The sequence below is a fragment of the Natator depressus genome, chromosome 9, assembly GCF_965152275.1.
Source record: "Natator depressus isolate rNatDep1 chromosome 9, rNatDep2.hap1, whole genome shotgun sequence".
In the NCBI taxonomy this organism is placed as follows: domain Eukaryota; kingdom Metazoa; phylum Chordata; order Testudines; family Cheloniidae; genus Natator; species Natator depressus.
The window spans coordinates 10,839,581-10,861,667 of NC_134242.1; the positions used below are offsets into that span (position 1 = coordinate 10,839,581).

Genomic DNA, 22,087 nt, shown 5'->3' on the forward strand with positions numbered 1-22,087 from the left:
TTGTTCCAAGTAAACATTTTAAGCAAGGCATTACAAACTCCGTCAATGAACATCGTGACCACTGCTACTTTGATGAGAAGCTGACTTGATTTCATTGTAGCCTATAGAGACAATGGGTTTGAAGATGCCATCAAACTGCCAAAGAAATAGTGGAAAACTTAGGAGATGAGCCTGTCTTCAGGGACACTCGTATTCACCAGAAGAAGACACAGTTTGGTTATGAGGGCAGAAATGAGGTGATGGGAAGCTCGCAAGAAAAATTCAAGAGGGAGTTTTTTTGCTCGCTCACTAACACTGCTCAAGTGCCCATCGAAAAAAGGTTTGGACAAATGAAGCACCACAAAAAGACCTGTGGGTGGGGTGGGGGGGTTGTATGACCTTAATAAGCTGCCGGCGGAAAACATTTTTGAACAATTGTATGAACCTTCACCGGAGGGTGACACATGGGGAATGTTTGGACATCAATGATAAAAACTTCTGTGTTGAATTGGACAACATCCGTCACATTTTGCAACATGAAAAGCGCTCTCCGCTCCAAGTTCTCCAATTCATTCATAATGCAAAGCTGAAAGATACTTTTCCTAAGGTGTGGATAGCTTTGAGGTTTCTGCTCACACTGCTGGTCACAGTCATGAGTGGTGAACACAGCTTTTCAAAGCTCAGGCTCACTAAAACATATCTTCGATCGACAATGGCCAACAAGAGACTGACATCGCTTGCTATTTTATCGCTTGAAAATCTCTCTGACGCTGTGCTTCAGTTCGCAAGGGCAAAGGCGAGAAAAACGATTTTTTTGACCTACAGGACTAGGGTTAACATTCTAAGGCTGTCACCTACTGTAACACTATTTACTACTGTCCAATGCTGGTGCACAGTTCAATTTCTTGATGTTAGTACATTTCAGTTATCCTTAAAATTAAAAAGTTTCTATAAACTTAGAGGAAATGAATTTTTTTTATTTGCTTATATATGGTATGAATAAATACAGATTTACATATCCTAGCATGAAAATATATCATCTTATATGACAGGGATAAATCATGCATGCAAATCATGCATCAAAGTTGTGAAATAGGCTACAAATACAATAAAAATAAGATATTCAAAAGTTTAGCAAATGGGATGGGGGGGGAATGCTGAAGATGCTCCTTGTTTGGGGCACCATCTGATCTAGGGCCAGCCCTGCATAGTATACAGAGGAAACCATGAACACATTATAAATTTACTGCCTTATAGCTGCAGCGTTTTTGCTGCATCCTATGCTTGGTTTGGGAGGTTCTTGGCCATGGAGTGGTCAGCTGTGTGGCCCTTCTAGCCCACAAATCTCACCAGATACAGGAAAAACCCATATTTGTTGAAAGCCAGTGTTTCTCTATGGAGATCCCAGAAACTCTGTAGTAATCTTCAGACTCTTCATTCCTCATGGCACCATGACTCTTTCAGCCTCCCTGTCCTGGGCTGGCCCATCCTGCACCTCCTTCAAGGGTGATTTAAAAGAAGGAGTTTTTGTAAATTAATTAATATTGGTTAGAGGCCTGATTTTCAGAGTCAGTGGGAGCTGCGGGTGCTTAGTACCTCTGAAACACTAGCCCTATTTGCAAGGTGCCAACAGTGAACTTGATACCTTGCAGAGGTAAGAATGAATGGCACATGCCCTGAAGTGTTTACAATCTAAATGGACAACAGACAGGCATAGAATGAGTATTTTGTGCAAATAAAGGAGTAGAAGTCAGATCAATGATCATACATCTCATTTGTTTGATTCGGGGTTTAATTTCATTTTATTTAGGGAGGATAGGCATAATCTAACATAAATGTAACACACTGGCTTAGAACATATGATCAGGGCTCCTTCTGTGGGATGCTACCATGGGACAATCTGATATTTGCTAACAATCAAATGCTCCTTTAGCGCAAGTGATATGGGTGTGCGCTTTAGGTGATGGAAGTCCCTACTGACAACCATAGTGTCTGTGTGCAGCCACTGTTTGTTACAGAAACATTAATTAACTAGAGAAAATCCCCATGGCTTTTACTGCAAAAAAATGTCTTGGTGGTTCTCCCTCAGCTCTGCCACACCCCGTCCCTCAGCATCCAGCCACACATCCAACTTCAGTTCACAGCGATATGGAGAAAGATAGTTGAGGGTAAGGGACTTGATAATACACTGCCTCCTTTTGTCAGATTTTAGCCTAAAGGAATCAATTTTGCACCCCTTTCATCACTATTCCCTGGAAATATGGGAGGCGATATGACCCTTATTTGGACTAAGGTTGTAGAGTATGATACAGGGTTATCATGATTATAGAAAGCTGTAGCCTCCCAGCTCAATCACATCCAAATGAGTAAAACCATTTGAATTGGGGTTGATGGTACTACAAGATTTGCCACGCTAGATCAGATTATTTGTCCATTCAGTCTGGCATCCTGCCTCTGACAGGAGACAACCCTTGATGATGCACAGGAAGGCAACCCCCACTTGCTTGGTTGTGCAATGCCATATATGGGGGTAAAATGCATTCATGACTTAAATACATGTATGATTGTCATTGTCTCCTAGAGTGGTCTCTCAACGGGTCTCAACTTCTCCTGACTGACCCTCCTTAGTTTGCTCTCAGTCAGGTCGGTTCCTGGACCTTCACCTCCAACTAAATCCGTCAAGCCTTCACTCTGTCCCTTCAGCACTTCACTCAGCCCTGTCAGCACTTCACTCACCTGGCTGTTTTCTTGGAGGTAGCATGGGGCAGGGCTGTCACCCCTTTTCAGCCCCAGGTCTTTCTGCCTCCCTTTCCTTCTCTTTACTCTCCCTTGGCCTTGTTTCCTCTATTGGTTGAAGCTCTGGGTGCCTGCCTCCATGATTGGCAGCTCTGGCAACTGCGTGGGGTTGTGATCAAGCTGCTTGCTTGTAAACAGAAGAGACTCTCCTCCCTCTTCAGTCTCTGCTCAGTATGGGGTTTGTAGAACCCATTACAGTGATCAGTATTCTATATGGGATGGACATACTATGTTATCGAATAACTGAGTACCAGCTACATCGTAAACACAACAGCAATTACTTTTACATATAAGGCACAATTTGTTTCCCAAAGTAAATAGCAAGTAATAATTCTTGTCTCCTAGTCTGCACATAAGGGGAGGAAGGCAAACTTGTGCTGGGAAGCAGGTGATTGGCAGTGGCTAAATAATACTCTCTGGAAATTTACCCTGGTATTAGGTGGAATGTTGCAGCTCAGAGGACAAAACCCACCCACCTCTCTGCAGCGTTGCCTTCAATTCCTTTAATGTTAACAGCAAGAGAGCCAAGAAGGGCAAACCAAATCTTCGTGGGCCACATGCAAGGGATGCACATTTGCTACGTTAGCCTGGCAGAGTTCAGAATCCAGCTTCGTAATAGCACAGGCTTTATTCTCCACACAAAATTACAGTATGCACTGTTCAACTGTGACATACAGAATGCTTCCTTACTGCCTTACTCTATATTTCCCCTTCATTAACTTTCAGTATATCCATTTGCAATAATTCAGTATTAAAGTTGTATATCTTGTAGGTGTAGGTTTGTTGTTCAAAGTGACTAAAGTATCTAGCTCTTCCCCCTCTGGTAGCTGGTTATTTTACCCCGGATTTGTGCATTTTATAAAAGAAGCCTTCTCCCTCTTAACCTATTCATTTTCTTTTGTAGGATGTTTTTGTGGTTAAGGAACTGCACCAGGACTCAGGAGACAGGGTGAATTCCCTGATCTGCCACAGACTTCCAGCGTGATCTTGGGCAAGTCACTTAAGTTCTCTTTCCCCAATCTATAATATGAGGGTAATAATACTCCCTTTTCCCTTACCCGTTGTCTGTCTTGTCTATTTACACAGTAAGCTCATTGGAGTAGGGACTGTCCAGGTATTTGTATGTACCCACAATGGGGCTAAGGATGTCTAGATATTACTGTAATACAAATAAATAGGAATTGTATGCTGTTTCTTTGGCTATTTTGAAATGCAGGATACTGTTAGGCCAAGCAGAAAGGCTGCTGTAGCTGCACTCATTTAGGTAAAGAGCAGAATGTATATAGCTAAATCCCAAAAGATCTTTGTAACACAGGTCCCAGAAGAACTCACCAGAGCTGCCTGGGTACAGAAATGAATTTCTGTCAGACACATCCCCAGTCTGGAGAAGGAGTCTCTCTTTCTGTTGGACAAACAGAAAAAGTAATGGTTACGTTTCTAATCACAAGCTGTAATACTGGAACTAAAAAAGAGCACGAGAAGCAGCAGAATCGAGCGGTTAAAGCATATGACTTAAAAGCAGGAAACCTGGTTCTACTCCTGCATCCGACAGCTGCTGTGTAGCCTATGGTGAGTCATTAGATTCACTTTTAGGGTAGCCTTATCAGGTATCATACCTACAAAAATATTGTACAGCTTAACCAATTAATGATTACGAAGTGCTTTGAGATTCTTTATTGGAAGATGCCACATTAGTGCTAATGAACCTCAAAAAACTCTACAAATCTGTCTAGACTATGAATAAAGGTGTTTGAATGGATGGAATTACTGAACATGAACACCAGTGCTACTCTGGATAAACATGATGTATCAGTCTTTATCTCAACCAGGGCCTATTTCTTCACTGACTGTACCTTGCATTGTCATTTATACCAGTGCAAAGTAGGTGTCAAATGCAACCCAATCAGAGATCACCATTGTATTACTCCAGTTTTATACCTGTTTATAGAGGAGTAACTAAATTAATGCTGTGGTGATTCAGGCCCACTTTGTACAGGTGTACACAACAACACATTGGGCAAAGCAGTGGAGAATCAAGTGCTCTGTCTCTTCCCCAAAATTGCTAAAAGTAATTCTGGGGTAAGATAGCCTCCTCTGCATAAATAACTAGCTATTTTTCTATGGTTTACAGTTCTTTAATACAGAAATCCCTCCCTGTTAAAAGTGATCTATCAGAAATATTGTTATGGCTAACCACTTCCATGATGCCGTCACCAGCAAGGGTTAGGTGCTTGAGTGGGTAAATTCTAAAACTTGGCTTTTTTAGTGCAAGGAGTAAGTTTCCCCTCACTGCTCCAGGAATGTGCTTTAACCTTGACCTTGAGGAATAATTTGGAGAGGTGCGAGAGCAGTTCAGTCTCCTACAGTCAGTCTTTGGCTTCCCTCCTAAAACTCCTGACAAGGCTGCTAATCATTATCAAGTGTGAGGATGGTTTTTAATAAGTTTAGTGCTTGAGAGTCTATGGTATTTGTTAACCTAAACCAGATCAGTCCTAACTCTTCTGCATTTGCCTGCTGCCACTCAACTTAACCAGGTCTATAGTTACCTTTCAGTTGACTAGTGTCAATGATAATAATGATGATACATTTTTATTTTTAGAGCACTCAAACATGGCCTCTAAGCTCTGTGCACGCACACACACATATAACTAATAACTGAACATTTCCAAAGGGCAACAAGTCCTTTTAGAATAGTAATGAATACAAAAATCATTTTGTGCACTGCATGGGAGAGGTGCATTTCAAGATTTTCCTATATAGCTTCTATGAAAATTGGCCCCTAAGCAAGGGTGTGAGTCATTGATGAATACAGCTCTAAGGCTTCAAACTGTGCAGCAAGAGCTGTAAAAGACATTAGAGGAACACAGGGGCGGGGGAGGAGAGAGCGGGGGGTTAGAAGGTTATTAAATAAAACCTAGCAATGGGTTGACGTGAACACTTTCTGAATGTTTTGAAAATGTACCACCTGATCACTGGGCATAGATCTGACTGCAGTCTTGGTGCCCTCAACTGGCTGATGCTAACAGATGCTATAAAGACAGCTCTCCACCTTCCTAGCCATAACTAAGGTCCTGTGTGAACTACGAGCCCCTCACTGCTGAAAGTAAATCAATATACTATACTGGGAAAGTGCTGCTACTATAGACACTCGTATACTGGCAAAGCTGGAGCCTACACCAGTATTAGGGGGTAGCCATGTTAGTCTGTATCCACAAAAACACAAGGAGTCCAGACTAACAGATTTATTTGAGCATAAGCTTTTGTGGGTAAAAAACAACTTCTGGCACCTTAAAAATTAACAGATTTATTTGGGCATAAGCGTTCGTGGGGAAAAAAACCCCACTTCTTCAGATGCATCTGAAGAAGTGGTTTTTTAACCCACGAAAGCTTATGCCCAAATAAATCTGTTAATCTTTAAGGTGCCACTGGACTCCTTGTTGTTTTTACACCAGTATTGTTATTCCATCATCCCTAAATGAAACAAGCTAGACTGGTAAAAGTGCAGTTATGCTGATTCAACTGTGTCTACATCAGGGCTTTTGGCCACATAGCCATGTTAGTAAAATATACATCACACTCCTAACCACCACAGATATGCCAGAAAAACTTTTAAGGGTAGACCAGCCCTCAGAGATTCTACTGGAGACCATCATAGTGTTGGGGACACTGGGGCATGGCCACTAGGTAACTCGAGGGGATGGAAGACCACGAGTGTCGATGAAGCCCCCTCGCACTAGGCCCAAGTGTCCTTGGCCCCCCCGCCTGGAGGCACACACAGCAGTTATGCTGAGAATCTGCAACAATATGCTGCAGATGCAGACTGCCTGAAACTAAGCAAGGCCAAACAGGGCAGATATGGAAGAACAATGCTGAATAAAGCAGCTTTATGTATGGTTTAAGAAATGATACAGAGAACAAGGGAACTAGCTGGGAATTGGATTGGCTGGCTATATGGATACTTAGGGCAGCTTGCTATTGGATAAATATGCTGGGAAAAAGGATGTATAAAAGCCTGTGTAACTTCCTGCTCTGTGTGCAGGATTTGAGATTTTATTCTCCCTGTACCTTTTTGCAGCTGCAAATAAACTTTTCTGCTTCTCCACCCCGTTGTGATTATTGGGTGTAGCACACTGGGTAGCGAACCAAAGTCAGCTGTTGTTTAGCCTCTCGGCACTGGGTGCCGGCAACAATAGAGTAGAGATGGATTGGATCACAAAGTTCAGATACACACGCAGACTTCCACAATGTTCAAGAGTGTTCGATTTTGGTCCAGATTCTCTTTATTATGAAGAAATAAAAGCTGGTACCAATCTGATTTCATTCATTGACTAGCAATTAATGGACATTCTATAATTGATACCACAACGATTCTGGATATTGGGTACATCACTTTATGGTGCAATCTGTTTCTACCTACCCAAGGTGGTAGTTACAGGGTGCAGTAAAGAAATAATGTTTTTAGTTAATACGAGCAGAAATTACCATGACTTCTTCCTGATTCCTTGTATTTACTTATATTCATCTCAAATCAGATAACAATGCAAGAACCTTTGCAGTGTCAGCCCTGCATCTCTACTCTCATATCTTCCAATTCTTCTTTTCCTCATTCCTGCTATCCCCATAATCTTTTTTTCCCCTTCTTGGCTTCTTTCATTTTGCTACCTACTCAGTTTACCAATCTGTAAAGCAGGTCTAAAAATATTTCCCTCCCTGAGTGCTGTGAAGCATTTTGAGGTCACCAGATGAAAGGAGCCATATGTAAACTATATAATCTTTTGGTTTATTTTTATTAACTTGCAATCCTGTAGCTTCGGTTTTAAAATGGCCTTAAAATGCCCTAGGCAACAGCCTTTTAAATAAGATATTGTTTTTCCTGCTGACCTATACAGACTGCAGACATTTTTCAAGAAATGTCTACACATTTGTTTTTTCTCTCTGTTTACAGGTAACAAATTTACCTCCATAGTCATTATCAGAAGCCAAACCATCATGAAAAGCTTTATTTTCATGCATATGTGCTGTTTAATGCACTGAGCATAATCAAAATTAGTAAGTCTAAAACTGGATTTTTATTAGATACAATAGAAACTTGGAATCTTTACAAAGCCGAATAACTGTGGTTTTGCAGTTATATATTTTGAAAAATGAACATAGTGGTCTGTGTAACCAAAGAGTCCATAATTTCAGTGGGAGAATAAGCTGGGGAAATTGTTTGTCAAGTTATAGTCTTATTTTGTTCAAAATTACTTCTCTTTCCTTCCATAAAGCTCTAATACAGCACCCATAGATTCTACCAGCAAGGAAGCATTTTCTGTTTGTTTTTTCACTAGAAATCACACTCTCCATTTTAAACAGGGGAGCTTGACAACTGAGTTCTTGTTAAAAAAAACAAACACTGAAATATATAGACATGCAGCACCATCTACTGGATTAATATATTGTGTATAAATGCATGACAGACATGTACAGAATATATTTCAACAAGGTAAAGGTAGAAAACAGTCATACACTCCAAAACTTATTATAGTGATGTATTTAGTCAGCATCAGGGCTCAGATAAATCCATAGATATGGAATTTCCAACGATATCATGAAATAATACTTAGCACTGATTTAGCTTTTTATATTTTCAAGGCACTATATAAATAGTACACACAAAAAACTATGTCAAAAGAACATTACTAAGGTTGCAATGTCAAGCAAATTAGGACGTTCAAGAATTAAAATTTCCTGTGCAACCTTAATTCAGCTTCCTTGTGTTATTGTACTTTAATTACATGACCAGATACTATTTTTTTCCCTGGGGGCCCTGTCTAATTCAATGCAGAGGACGAATGGTACTCAGTCCATGAGCAGCTACTTAATAGTTTGTTTTCTTTTCATTGTTCAGTGAATGCCTCCCCTATTTACTGCACACTATTCAAACGCTGCTCTGAAGACAGAATTATAAACTTCCTCATAATATCTGAGCGTTTCACAAAAATTAATTAATTTTCACAACACCTTTGTGAAATGAGGGGGTGGTATTATCCCTATTTTATAGACAGTGAATTGAGGGCCAGAGAGATAAAGGTTAAAAATGTCCATTAATTTTAGATGAACAATTTCAGATGCCTTAGCATTACAGAACAATTTAAGGTTTCAAAGTAGCAGCCAGGTTAGTCTGTTTCCACAAAAAGAAAAGGAGTACTTGTGGCACGTTAGAGACTAACAAATTTATTTGAGCATAAGCTTTTCGATGAAGTGAGCTGTAGCTCACAAAAGCTTACCCTCAAATAGAACAATTTAAGTGTTCAAAGCATAGCTCACGTTGACTTCAGTTGCAGCTATGAGCACTCAGCACTTCTGCAAATCAGTCCCCAATGTATTAAGTTGGGCACCCAAAAATGAGAAACATACATTTAGTGACTATCTGTGAAAAGTTAGGTTTATGTGATTTGCCTAGCATCACATAGGAACTCTGTGGCAGAGGCAGGGACAGAATGCAGTTTTCCAGGGGAGCATTCAATTGCCTTCATCTTGAGACTATCCTTTCTCTTCCTGCAGTCCCCTGCCTCCTTCACTTCACAGCTTTCAACTTCTGCAACAAATAGAGCAAACATCCTACAAACAACAGCCTCCTTCAATAAACATTCCTGACTGATTCCCAGAGCAGGTCTAACCTGTGCACTGAATGAGGCAGGCTCCCCTGGAAAAAATAGAATATGATCATGTACTTAAAGACCGTATCACAATTAAAGCTGTATGAAAACTGGCACATCCGTCCTTTAAAAAATGTCACATTTCTGGAAAAAAAAAAAAAGTTTCAAATTGGAACAAAAAGTCAGATATGTGAAATTTCCTGTGGAAGAATCAAAACAGAGTTTTGTTTTGTTTTTAAAATCTCCAGTCCCATCTCCCTGGGGTTCCAGACTCCCCAGTTCTACATCTGCCTGTCAGGTGGGCAAAATCTGCAGAGCCCCAACTCTGTGACAGCTTCCTCCTCCATGCTGCCTAGGCCCCGCAGGGGGATCACTGAGAACACAGGAGAGAGAGAGTCTCCCTGCTCCCAGTTTGGGCACATGCAGCCAGACCTGGCACAGCCCACAGCAGCCTAGACCTCCAATGAATTTTTGGGGATTTAGCTGCCAAAATCTAAGGAACATCTCCTAAACATGTGCAAACTGCAATTTTTCAGAGGCTTATAACTTGACCAAATTTGGCTAGATTTTCATGGAATGGCAAAAGGCAAATCCCTGACAGTTTTCAAGTCCCTGCTCCCACAGGTGCTGACTTTCCAAAGTGCAGTGGGGTGCTCGACCCCCGGCTCTGACCCAGACCCTGCCCCCACTCCACCCCTTCCCCCAAAGCCCCATCCCCTGCTTCTTCCCACCCAGTTCCGCCCCTCCCCCAAGTGCGCCGCATCTTCACTCCTCCCCCTACCTCCCAGCTTCCTGGCCGCTGCGAAACAGCTATTCGAGGCAGGCAGGAGGTGCGGGGGGGGGAGGCACTGATCTGTGGGGCCGGCCAGTGGGTGGGAAGCACTGGGGGGGAGAGGGGGACTGATAGAGGGACTGCCGGTGGGTGCTCAGCACCCACCATTTTTTCCCCGCAGGTACTCCAGCCCTGGAGCACCCAGGGAGTCAGCGCCTATGCCTGCTCCAAAGCATGAGGGTTCTAAAGCTTTTCAAAGAAATGGCCACTAAAATTTTTTTTAATGGGTATATCATATTTTACCCCCAGCCTTGTTCTTGGAAACAAATGAACCATTCGGGCTGAAATTTTCCAAAAAGTAATCAGTCTGAGGCAGACACACAGCATGGAAGGTTCAAGCCCAAACAGTTAAAGTTCGGCAAAGTTATAAGCAACTGAAAACAGGGTCTTATTATGAGAAGTGTCAAGAAACCTTGACAGTAAATGGCTACCAGCTCCCCCAATAATTATCTAACTAATTCTCATAACAACTCATGGGAAGGGTGTGTTATTATTTAATTAAAAGATCTCTATAGCAATCAGCTATCTCTTCCATGTTTTCTGCCATGTTGCCAATTCTCAATTTCATGAGTCAAGGGATTTTGGCTAAGGCTGGAGCCAGTCTGGGGTTGAGGCCAGAAGCTCCAGTCCCATAGTGAATTTCAGCTCTGTCTAAGAAAATCCCCTCTGTTTGGCTGCCCTACCCACTTGCTTGCCTCCTCAAAAAGAGCAGCCAATTAGGGCTGCTGAAGGAAACAGGTTGAGCTCTCCTTACCTCCTCTCAGGAGCGGACACTATTCTCACAGGAAGGGAGGCGGGAAGGAGGGAGCAGAAAGAGTCTAGCGGCATAACAGCTCCGCTTTCCCAGGATAATGCGATGGCTCCTCTGCTCCTCCACCTCCCTGCAACACCAGGCCTGCGAAGCTGGAGAAGATGACTCTGCTGCAGCCCCTGCCCTAGTGTGGGAGAGGGGTGAAGAACACCAGGAGCTGCAGGGGGAGGAGAAGTGAGGCTGGTGGGGTAGAACTGATGTAGGATCCTGGAACAAAATTAACTGCTAGGTAGTTGTAGTATGAATTGACACCAAATTAATTATTTAGAATGTTAGGGTTTAGCTGGAAGCTCCTCATCATCAGGCAGCCAATAAGGTACCATCAGTTTGGGGGAGGGGGCGGCAATGTCACTTTACTTGATAAATTTGGGAGATTTGGGAACACTAATGCCAGGCCTACACTCAGAGTGCTTTACTGATAAATGCCTGAGGGAACACACCTCTGACAGACATCACTGTATTGGCAAAAGCCCCGAGTGTCGATCTAGGAGTGCTTAGCCTATATAGTATACTAGTATACCTATGTCAGCAAAGGGTTCTAGTGTAGACATGGCCTAATTGTCCCATACACACTACAGGTGAGCAGGGAGAGTTCAAAAATTAAAGGACAGACTAAGAGACTCACCCGAGACACACAGCATTTCAGCACTTCCATTTCAGCTTCCCCACAAGGATCTTCAGCCTACTCCTGTCATAGAGGTGACTTGCCCTCGAAGGAAAGTTCTACACCTTCCAGGGCAAAAGAGTCCTTATAAGGACAACAAAAACACAAAACAAAGGAATCCTCAGCCTAGCCAGGCTCAGCATCCAGCCCTTCTTTATAGGCAAGCCTCACCTGTCTCCACCCTTACTAATAAGTACCTCGGCAGTTAGTCCATTCAACAATCCAGTTTAAGCCCACCCTCACAATAGGCTCTAGTTAGCCACAGCCCTCACAGAGCTCCTGGCTCTCAGCCAGGCTTCCTACCCCCAGATAGGAACAGTCAATCTGTTTTCTTCCCAGTTAGCCTTTACCTGCTAATTCTGTTGTCAAAACTAATGTATCATTTAATAGATCACTGCTGCTCAGCACTGAAATGCTGTGCATTCCTCCTTTATGTTTCATGTCCTATACATGTGTAGCACAGCAAGGCTAACTGAATAGAGCAGACTGATCCAAGGCCTACTGGCCCTTAATAGGGCAGGCTGCCTGTTACAGAGACCAAAAAACACAGTATCTTTAAAAAAAAAAAAAACCTCATGATTTTGGGACCAATCTCATGATTTGGGGGGGTCTGAGTCATGATTTTTGAACTTTTGGGGTTGGCGATAATGAAGTTGTGCTAAATGCATGGTTTTGCTCATGTCTACTGCTCTGGGTGGCATATTTTTGTTCTCTGTGTTTACTGCCACTTCAGGGACTTCATGAGTTCAATTATGACTTCCAGAGCCAGAATGGCATAAAGGGCAGGTGGTGCAGCTAGGTGTGGTGGAATTATTCATGTGGAGGCCAAAAGCATGCTCCCTGTAGCCTTGCTACACATTTGGAAAATGTAAACTTTCACGTCTGCTGGTTCACTGCTCCTGACAAAATGTGGAGCACAAGTAAGGAAAACAGGACCCTGATATGCCCCTTTACACTGAATAATGGCAGACTTGACATGTTTCTCTGCTTCTCCCACCATCTTTTCCATGCTTTTTTCCATGCCCAGATGCATGGCATACCATCCCAAGCTGGTCTGCAAAGCCTCTACCCTCTCCTTTTAAATTCCTCCTGAAGACCCACTTCTTTCATGATTCCTACAAGTTGGCCATTAGTCTTCTTATTCACTGTGTTCGTATATCTCATGAAAAGAACACTCTGTGCTTTATTATGCCGTGCACTAACCTCTCTGAGTAAGTATGTAATCTTACTGTTGCCCCATCCTCCCTCCCTCGCCTGCTCTAGGGTCACACTATTTCTCTCATTGCATCATTTTCCAAAAGTAATCTGTAAGATGCTTGGGGCCGGGCGCTTTTAATTTAATTCTGTTTTCTTCTTTCTGCCAAGGGAGGCACCTAACAAACTTTTGGGCACATTTATAATAATACAATATAAGCCTTTGCCATTTGAGAACAAGAAGAATTGCTGTTACCTGTTCCATCAGTGGGATTTATAGCATCTTTGCAGGCCAGTCAGTTGCGTGGAAGACTCTCATATATGTGTAGATTCACATATAGCTGTGATATTCCAGCTAGTAGAAGGCAGTGGTACAACCTCTGACAGTCTAATCTCCAAAACTGAAAACCACCTCTGAGCAGGATACCCAGCTCTTGCTGGTCCTGGTGGGCAAAGAGTTGTGGGGCTGAACCTGGATTGCTCATGTAGGGATTGAGCTGGGGACCTCTACAGCTTAGTGCAGGGATGGGCAAACTTTTTGGCCCGAGGGCCACATCTGGGTATGGAAATTGTATGGTGGGCCATGAACGCTCACGAAATTGGGGTTGGGGTACAGAAGGGGGTGAGCGCTCTGGCTGGGGGGTGCAGGCTCTGGGTGGCACTTACCTCAAGCAGCTCCTGGAAGCAGCAGCATGCTGCTTCCGGGAGCAGCCTTTGACCCGGCTCCCCAGCTGGAGTGTGGGAGCAGGGCCAGCCCCAGACCCTGCTTCCAGCAGAAGGTCGAGGGCCGGATTAAACTGGCTGGAGGGCCAGATGTGGCCCGTGGGCCATAGTTTGCCCACCCCTGGCTTAGTGCATGAGCCTCTACTGCCTGAGCTAACAGCCAGCTGGACCCTAGCTAAGGCTGCAGAGCAGACTCATTAATCTCTAAATGGTCCTGGTGCCGCGAGAGGAGACAGAACACAACACTCAAGAGGTGCGTGGGGGGCATGAACCCCTCAGATCCCCCAGCACCAAACCCGTCTCACTATGGGGCGGGGAGGCATGCCTCCCCCAACTTTCCAGCATGAAATCCCCACTGTGTGTGTGGGGGGAGAGGGACACAACTCCTCCCCTACCTTTCGGGGCGGGTCCACAGCAACCTTCCCGGCCCCACGCTGAGGTAACAAATCCCTAGCGCCTCAGCCCGGGGGACACGGAACTCTCTGCGACGGGGGGACAAGGCAGCGCCCGGGAGAAGAGGGTGGGGTGAATTGAGACACGTGTCGTGGGCATGGGGGCTGGGGTGATCGGGGGGGGGTTGGGCGCGTGCGAGGAGGGGCGGGGGGGGGAATGTGTGACCGGAAGTCGGGTTCCCTCCCGCGGCTGACTTCCTGTTTGGTCAGTAACCAAGGGCTTCCCGTTGCTAAGGGAGCTGGCGCCGGAGCCTGTGCCAGGGAGCCGGAGCCGAGGGGGCTGCAGGGACCCCAGCGCCCCAACATGAGCAGTGGCGACGCCGACAGCGGGTCCTCCGCCTCGGTCCTGGCCGAGCTGGACTGGGACGATGGGTTCGCCATCCCCGTGGCCAACGCGGAGAACAAGGCGCTGGAAGAGGAAGTGAGTGGGGAGGCTGCAGCCCGACAGGGGGACACCAACACCCCCCCCCCACGGCTCACCAGCAACGGGGCATGAACCCGACCCCCCGCCGGAGGACTGACGCCTCCCCGACTCGCCAGCGAGGGGGGGGACACGGATCCCCCTCCCCTCCAGCGGGAGGGAGACATGAATGGCCCCGGCCCCTGCCCCTAACGGCGGGCGGGGCGGAATACGAACCCTTCCCCCCCGCCCCCCCCAGGGAAGTGGGGGGACATGAAGCATCCCCTTGCCTGCTCACTGGGGTACGAACCCCTCCACGGGTCCTAGGCTAGGGCCCCCATTAGGACTAGATGGGAAACACCCCCCAAAACACCCCACCTGGGGTTCCCTAGGGAAGAATCTATCCCAGGCCAGGGGCCCTCCCCCACGGGGGCTCATGTAGCTAATGCTACTCTTCAGTCTATGCACGGACCCAATGGCCCAGCAGCATGGTGCTGTGCTACTGGGTCACCTGTTGACAGCTGAGTTATAAATCCCAAGGGCTACCCACACATAAAGCTCCCATGGCATTTTTCACAAGAGGAGTAGGGTTAAAGTGATTTCCTGGACAAACTCTTCATCCTTCCCTCTCCTTCTAGGCTGGTCCTGTTTTTGTCATCTTCAGCTGTTCTTTACTGAGGTCCTGATCCATGCAGGGACATTCTTATAACCTCAATGTCCTATTACAGGTTTCAGAGTAACAGCCGTGTTAGTCTGTATTCGTAAAAAGAAAAAAGAAAAGGAGTACTTGTGGCACCTTAGAGACTAACCAGTTTATTTGAGCATGAGCTTTCGTGAGCTACAGCTCACTTCATCCGATGAAGTGAGCTGTAGCTCACGAAAGCTCATGCTCAAATAAACTGGTTAGTCTCTAAGGTGCCACAAGTACTCCTTTTCTTTTTTCTTTTTAATGTCCTATTAGTCTTCCTGCACAGATCTCGTGATCTCTCAGGACATGGGCTTGATTCACCATTACCCTACACTTCATGCAGTTATTTACACCAGTGCACAGTGGAAGTAATGTGCTACAGAATTAGAAAAATAACAGTTTCACACCCACTTTGCACTGGTTAAAATGACTGTGCCAGGTGCAAGAGAAGGATGATGAGGCTCTTCTTTAATTTGTAAAATTAATATACACCTGTTATATACAATGACTGAACAACAGCATATGTAACTACATTCTGGCCCTTGGTAATTTCAGTTGGATACGGTATTCTTCGGTTCCTGCCGTAAACTGCGTAATATTGTTATGCACTTACTGTTAAACACTGGAAGATCCACTTGCAAGAACAGAGCTATACTTCATATAATCAGTTACTTAGGATGCATTTGGATAAAAGATGCTATATAAATAAATGATAAACATAATTCCATGTCACATTGGGTTATCTTTTAAGGCATAAGTAACATTACTTTTTTAACATTTTTATTATCTAGACCAACTATATTTATTTTTCTCTTCCTTCATTTTTAAAGAAATGAAGTCTATTGTCTATATTTGTGTGGTTTACATTATACAGTTTATATATTGTAAACCGGCAAGTATTGCTTGTTAAATAGTATATATTGCTTTCTGAAGATATATTCAATAAACTAGTAGATTTTGTTTGTTTACAGCTGCAAAAGTTGCAGAAAGAAAAAGCAAACCTAAAAAATCAGTTGACTGATTTTGAAGAGCGTATTGAGGCAATGACATCACATTTGAAAAACGTCAGACAGGAGTTCAACTTTACACAGGTAAATTGTTGTAACTAGTAGATCCTCCTTATCCAGTTTAGAATTCTGCCTGATATTTTTCTCTAATTTGTACTCATATCTACTTGTCTGAATACATTTTACTACTGATGAGAGACCTCAGAGCCTTCCAGTACTTGCCTAGGAAATAAATGAAGGCATGTCTCAAAAATATTATTAAATTAATTAAAAATGAATAAATAATTATTGTGCATGGAATGAAGGCACAGATTTTAGGATAGTTTGGCAATAGGTACTTACAGAAGTAATAGATAAGTCTGACCCAGGGGAAAAAAAAAACTGTTTCAATCTGGAAAAAGAAATTGTAAAAGGAGAATGTTTTTATTGATCAGAAGATGGTTAATTGCCAAATGCTAATGGGGACTTAATTCTTGAAAAGTGAAACAAGACTATAAGGGGAGAGAGAACTCTGCTTTACACTCTGAGAGACATATGATTAAGACATATGGGCCCAAATTTTCAGATAAATGCATGTCCTCATACATCTAATCTAGGGATCTCAGCTGTTGTGACTGCACATGTTAGCAAATGAGGCTGTCTCTGAGTATCTAGAACCCAAACCCTATAGGATTTTATAGATCAGTATTAACAGCTTGAATTGCACTCAGACCAAATTGGGATCCAGCATAGACCTTGGTATGAGATACCATTAATGATATAAAAAAGTTGTTTTTCTAAAAAGGTGCATAAATGAATGCTGTAACTTTCTATTGTTTATAGCATGGAACTGGGACTCAGGAGACCTGAGGCCTGCCTCTCACCTTACTTAAACCACTATAAATTAGGAACAACTCCACTCAGATCAATGGAGTTACTGGTTTCACACCAGTATGAGGGTATGTCTACTCTGCAATGTCTACCCACGGCTGGCCCTGTCAGCCGAGTTGGGCTCAGGCTGCAGAGCTGTAAAATTGCAGTGTAAATGTTCCAGCATGAGTTCTGGGACCCGCCCCACTCACAAAATCCCAAAGCTCTTAACTCCAGCCTGAGCCTAAGTGTCTGTACTGCAATTTTCCAGACGCACAGCCCAAGCTCTGCAAGCCCAGCTCAGCTGACATGGGCCAGACACAGATGTGTAATTCTAGTGTAAACATACCTTGACAGTTCAAAATCAGATTTCTGGACTTTGTTCCCTAATCTGGCACCAATTTGCTATGTGATCTGTAGAAAGACATTACCCTTCAGTGCCTCCATTTCCCCATCTGTGAAAATGAGTACTATTTAACCACTTTCTTTAAGCATTTGAAGAGCATCTGTTGAAAGTTACCAAATGCAGACTATATTTTACTGGGACCTCCTGATAGGCTTTTAGCAGCTTCATAACTTTATTTTGACTATATCAGTTCTTTAGAGGTTCATCTGATAAAAAAAAAATGACTTACCTCATGGAGTCTCCACAGAGATTTCACTTTGTCATCCACTGTGAAGGTTACTTCTCATTCAGGAGGCAAAAAATTATTTTCTATTCCCTACTGCTGGAGAATCCTCCGGAGTTGCAGAGAGCCTGATTTGTTCGGGTTAGTGTGCAGGTGTGAGGTTGTGTTGGTGGCCTGTGATATGCTAGACTAGATGAGTTTAGGCCTTCAGGCCTTAAACTCTATGATTAGTTATGTGGCTAAGAGTTAAGGCTCAAATTTTCAAATGATTAGTGGTTTAGGGTGCCTCTGTTTTTGGATACCCAACTTCACATACTTTAAAGGGGCCCAATTTACACAGGTGGGTGCTCAGAACTTTCTGAAAATGAACCCCTTTAAGGAGTCTCAGGCTGGACCCCCCCAAATCACTAAATCACAGCCTATGATTTCAAATGGATGTCTGAGAAGAAACTCGGATAATGAATCTACTGATACAACCCATGTGAAAGGGCACTGAGAGACTGATAGATGGCTTCCCTGCAGCTGAACAGCCTCTTAGTTTTAATGTGCTAGATGCAAGTTTTAATTAGCAATTGAGATGAAGAACACCATGTGCTCCTTCTTCTGTAAGAGAAGGACTTCCAGTAGGTAAAAGATTGGGTATTGTATAGGGGAAAATATATTAAAGCAATTTTGCCAGACAAAAAGAGGCACCCAGCTGGCATGTGGCAATATCTATGTCAGCTAATCCATCCCAGCTCAAAACAATAGAATACTCTTTGCTGCTTTGCCTCCTGATTCAGACAGAAAGCTACATAATGATGGAGAGACTAGTTTGAATATGATTATCTGTACTGTTGTTTGGCTCTGAACTATAGAACAGTGAAATAATGGATTCTGAATCTTGCATGAAATATTTTTGAATCACTTAGCTAGATAGGGAAGGTTAATCTGAGAACATTTGATACAGGTCATTGATTTTTTAATATTAATTCCATATCTAAAAGTCCAAACACCGGTATGTGGAGTTGCTCTGAATTTACACCAGTGCAAATCAGACTCTGAATTTCAAAAGCCTCCATACGCATTTTTATTTTAGTTCTGTAAAATCCCTAGATGTAAATTTCATAGTTTTATATCAGTGTTACCTTTATTAGAGTTCTGATTCTGGTGAAATAATAAAAATGATATTGCATGTTAAATGCCTGTTAACGATTCCATGCAAAATAATGAACTATATTATTCTATAGTCTCTTTACAGAGCCAGAGAGAATGAAATTGAAACCGAAGAGCACTTTAAAGCCCTTGCTGAGAGAGAGCTTGGACGTCTCAAAAAAGAGATTCAACGGCTGGAAAATCAGATGGTTTCCTTAAGGGAAAAGAAAAATAGTCAAGAAGTAAGATTCAAAAATATTGTAAAATGTAACCTGTTCTGTTTATCACTATTCTTCTTGCAATGAGTAGTGTTTTTTCCTTAGACAAATGAGGTCATAAGACAACAATTTTAACAATAGTACTTGTTGATGGAGCACGAATGCCTGTGACGTCCCACAAATATTTATGACCCAGTCCTTCATCCCTTGCTCAGGAACATGTTAAGAGTTTTGTGTTAGTAAGAACTGGAGAACAATCACTTACCAAGTCTTTTCTTTTTTTCAAACCATTAAGCTAACTTTTATTCCTTCAGGTTGGCTCTCTTCCTTTTTGTTGACTCTCTTTGGTGCTCAAAATGGCCAGATCCTCCTCCTGGCTGTACAAGGCCGGATTCTGCCATTCCCTCTCACATTGGGAAGTCCCCTCTCAGTCACTTGGCACCACTCTTGGAGTAGGAGTATCCGCATTTGGCTCTTTGGTTGGGGTGGGGGTGGGGGGCGTAAACTGCATTAAATGATGAGTTGGATCAATTTCTCACCAAGCGTGTATTAACTCCAGATAATAGAATAGGCATCTTGTGCCAAAGGTTCACTCACCTCAGGTTAAGACAAATTTTTTTCTTTTTTAGGTTTATGGAAACTTAATTGCCTTGGTTCTTTTTAATGCCAGGACCATATACTGGCATTATTCAAACTGAAGACATTTGCCATAGAAAAAGACTCATCCACTTAACAGTCTGGTCTTCAGACACCACTAAATTCCCAAGACTAGTCCGTATCCACTTACATTGTCTGTTTTGATTTTGTGCTTAGAAAGATAATACATAACTTAAAATTTAATTTCTCTCAAACTTTTCCAGAATAATATATTCAAAGCCACTCAGAAGCTGGAAGCCTTAAGATGCCAGATGAACTGGGATCAGCAAGCTCTGGAGGCCTGGTTAGAGGAATCAGCTCATAAAGACAATGATGCAGTCACAATCCAGAAGTATGCTCAAGAGGATGATGGGAAATTAAGAGTATGTAGATATACCATTTTAAAAAAAATTCATTATAATATGTATATTTTCAACAGGAACATAAGGCTAATTTTAGCATCTAAGGATTTCTCATGTCATCAAGTTAGGTAGACTGAGACAGAGAGAGAGGCAAGACATTTTGTTCAACAGCACTTTTAATCTGTGATGGTTTTCCATTTAGTACATCAATGAAATTTCATTTAAATTCTTTTTTAAAGGTTATGTAGGTGACTGTTTTTATAAAGGGCTAAAATGCACAATTTAATACTTATTAGAATTTGTTTGTTCTGCTAGATAAGGCTGAAGTTTACCCTGAAAGTACATAAATATTTAATTATGGCCAGTAGTCACCGTGGATAAAATTTTAAACAGAACTTCATGCTGAATTCAATAGGAAGTTCATCCTAGAAATCTAGGACATATGACCCTCTGAAAAAACAAGTGCAAGTAATTTAGATGTTCCTGTTTAAACTAGAACTGAACTGCTTAATATCAATGAGGATAAAATAAGGCTATTTGAATAAAATTGACTAGAGAAATGAAAGACTGATATTAAATATAAAGTAGACTCATCAAGCAACTAGTTCAAAATTCATAGATGGTTCTCAAGTAGCTTATCACTTAGGTAAAGAGTATTTTTGTTGATAAATGTAAGTGTTCTTTGCACACAGTTCAAATTAAAGCTAATTTTACTATCATGTGTATTGAATGAACAGACAATTCAGATACCATAGCTTACCCAAATAGTCCCATTGATGTTAAAGGGACTATTTCTATGAGTTGGGGCTGCTTGCATGAGCAAAGGTTTACAAGATCGGACACTTAGCTTTTTATGCATTTCAAACGCATGACATAGATGTCGTCTCATTAACTCCCAACTTAACTGTAGCAGAGCTTTGTATTTATTTATAATTAATTAACTATGTTAGTCCTTAAATCATTTCATTTCAGGTGCTGACCCAACAGATAGAAAAGATGACTATGGAAGCTAATCAGAAACACAAAATTCTTGACAATGAGCTTACAGAAACCATAAGTGCTCAGGTTTGTGTATGAAGCAAATGAAGATTATTTTCCGTATTTGAAGTACTTCTTAAAATTAGAAACCATTGCTAATTGGGCTTCACTTCTTTACAGATGGAGCTGGATAAGGCAGCTGAAGATTTTCGCAGAGTTCACCATGAAAGGCAAGAGCTGATCAGACAGTGGGAAAGTACAATAGAGCAGATGCAGAAAAGAGATCAAGAAATAGATCACTGTGCTTTGGTAAACCATGTATTCAGAGTTTGCTTTATATAAATAGTGGGCCTAACCTTGCACCAATAATGAAAATGGTGCTATTGTCTCAAATAGAAGAACATTAAAAACATAATGGGCCATATCCTATTCCTTTCTGCATTGGTCTTCTTTACATTTCACTCAGCTGTTTCAAATTTAAGATATATTACAGAAGATTACCTACACAGTTGCATTGCATTGCATCATTTTGATAAATATTCTTAGTCTTAAAGGGGTGTCTGTTAAGCTAAGTAAAGTCCCTCTCAACTTAAGCGATACTCTTCTGCACTACCATACAGGAGTCTCAGGTTTAATTTTCAGTTCCGGTCTGACGTTCCCTGTTCCATCAGGAGCTAGAGTGCCTTGCAACTTCTGATAATGTTCCCTCTGTCTTGTCTTATCAGCACTAAGAGCAGGTAGACTTCTACCCATTCCTCTTAGAAAAGGATAGTGGGCTGCAAAAGAGGGGGGAGGGGGAAATTACAGGTCTGGGACATGATTCAAAGGGAAAACAGGGGAATTAATTTTTAGATTTCTGACCGATATGATTTCTGCCGTCATGTGCATGTGTGGCCCCTATAAAGGTCAGTTGGAGTTAGTGCTTTCTAAGGTCAGAATTTAGCCCTAAGAACTTGCTACAAACATGAATCAACATTAGCACTTTTTAAAAAGCCTTTCAAAAAGTGTTATTTTGATTACATTTTACAAGTTAATGCTTGCTTCTATTATTTGTCACCTTTCTCATTGTCTTAGAGCCTCGAGGTTTATGTTTC

The 22,087-nt window shown here is 42.4% G+C and overlaps 1 protein-coding gene and 1 long non-coding RNA gene across 3 annotated transcripts in view; one reads left to right on the forward strand and one right to left on the reverse strand.

The window, feature by feature from the left end:
* Positions 1–1,346: 1,346 nt before the first annotated feature.
* LOC141993365 (uncharacterized) lies at positions 1,347–14,156 on the reverse strand. Its single transcript, XR_012640826.1, has 4 exons — positions 14,036–14,156; positions 4,108–4,177; positions 2,716–2,984; positions 1,347–1,477 (listed from the first exon to the last, which is right to left on the reverse strand). It is a non-coding gene; the product is annotated as an uncharacterized LOC141993365 (long non-coding RNA).
* Positions 14,157–14,284: 128 nt separating this feature from the next.
* The window catches only part of CCDC39 (coiled-coil domain 39 molecular ruler complex subunit), a 30,554-nt gene continuing 22,751 nt past the window's right edge, over positions 14,285–22,087 (forward strand). For both annotated transcript variants that reach the window (XM_074963512.1, XM_074963513.1), the window contains exons 1-6: positions 14,285–14,513; positions 16,152–16,271; positions 18,895–19,041; positions 19,878–20,036; positions 20,988–21,080; positions 21,174–21,302. In XM_074963512.1, the coding sequence (XP_074819613.1) occupies positions 14,397–14,513; positions 16,152–16,271; positions 18,895–19,041; positions 19,878–20,036; positions 20,988–21,080; positions 21,174–21,302 (765 nt within the window). In that variant the 5' untranslated portion in view covers positions 14,285–14,396. The remainder of the gene's footprint in view (positions 14,514–16,151; positions 16,272–18,894; positions 19,042–19,877; positions 20,037–20,987; positions 21,081–21,173; positions 21,303–22,087) is intronic.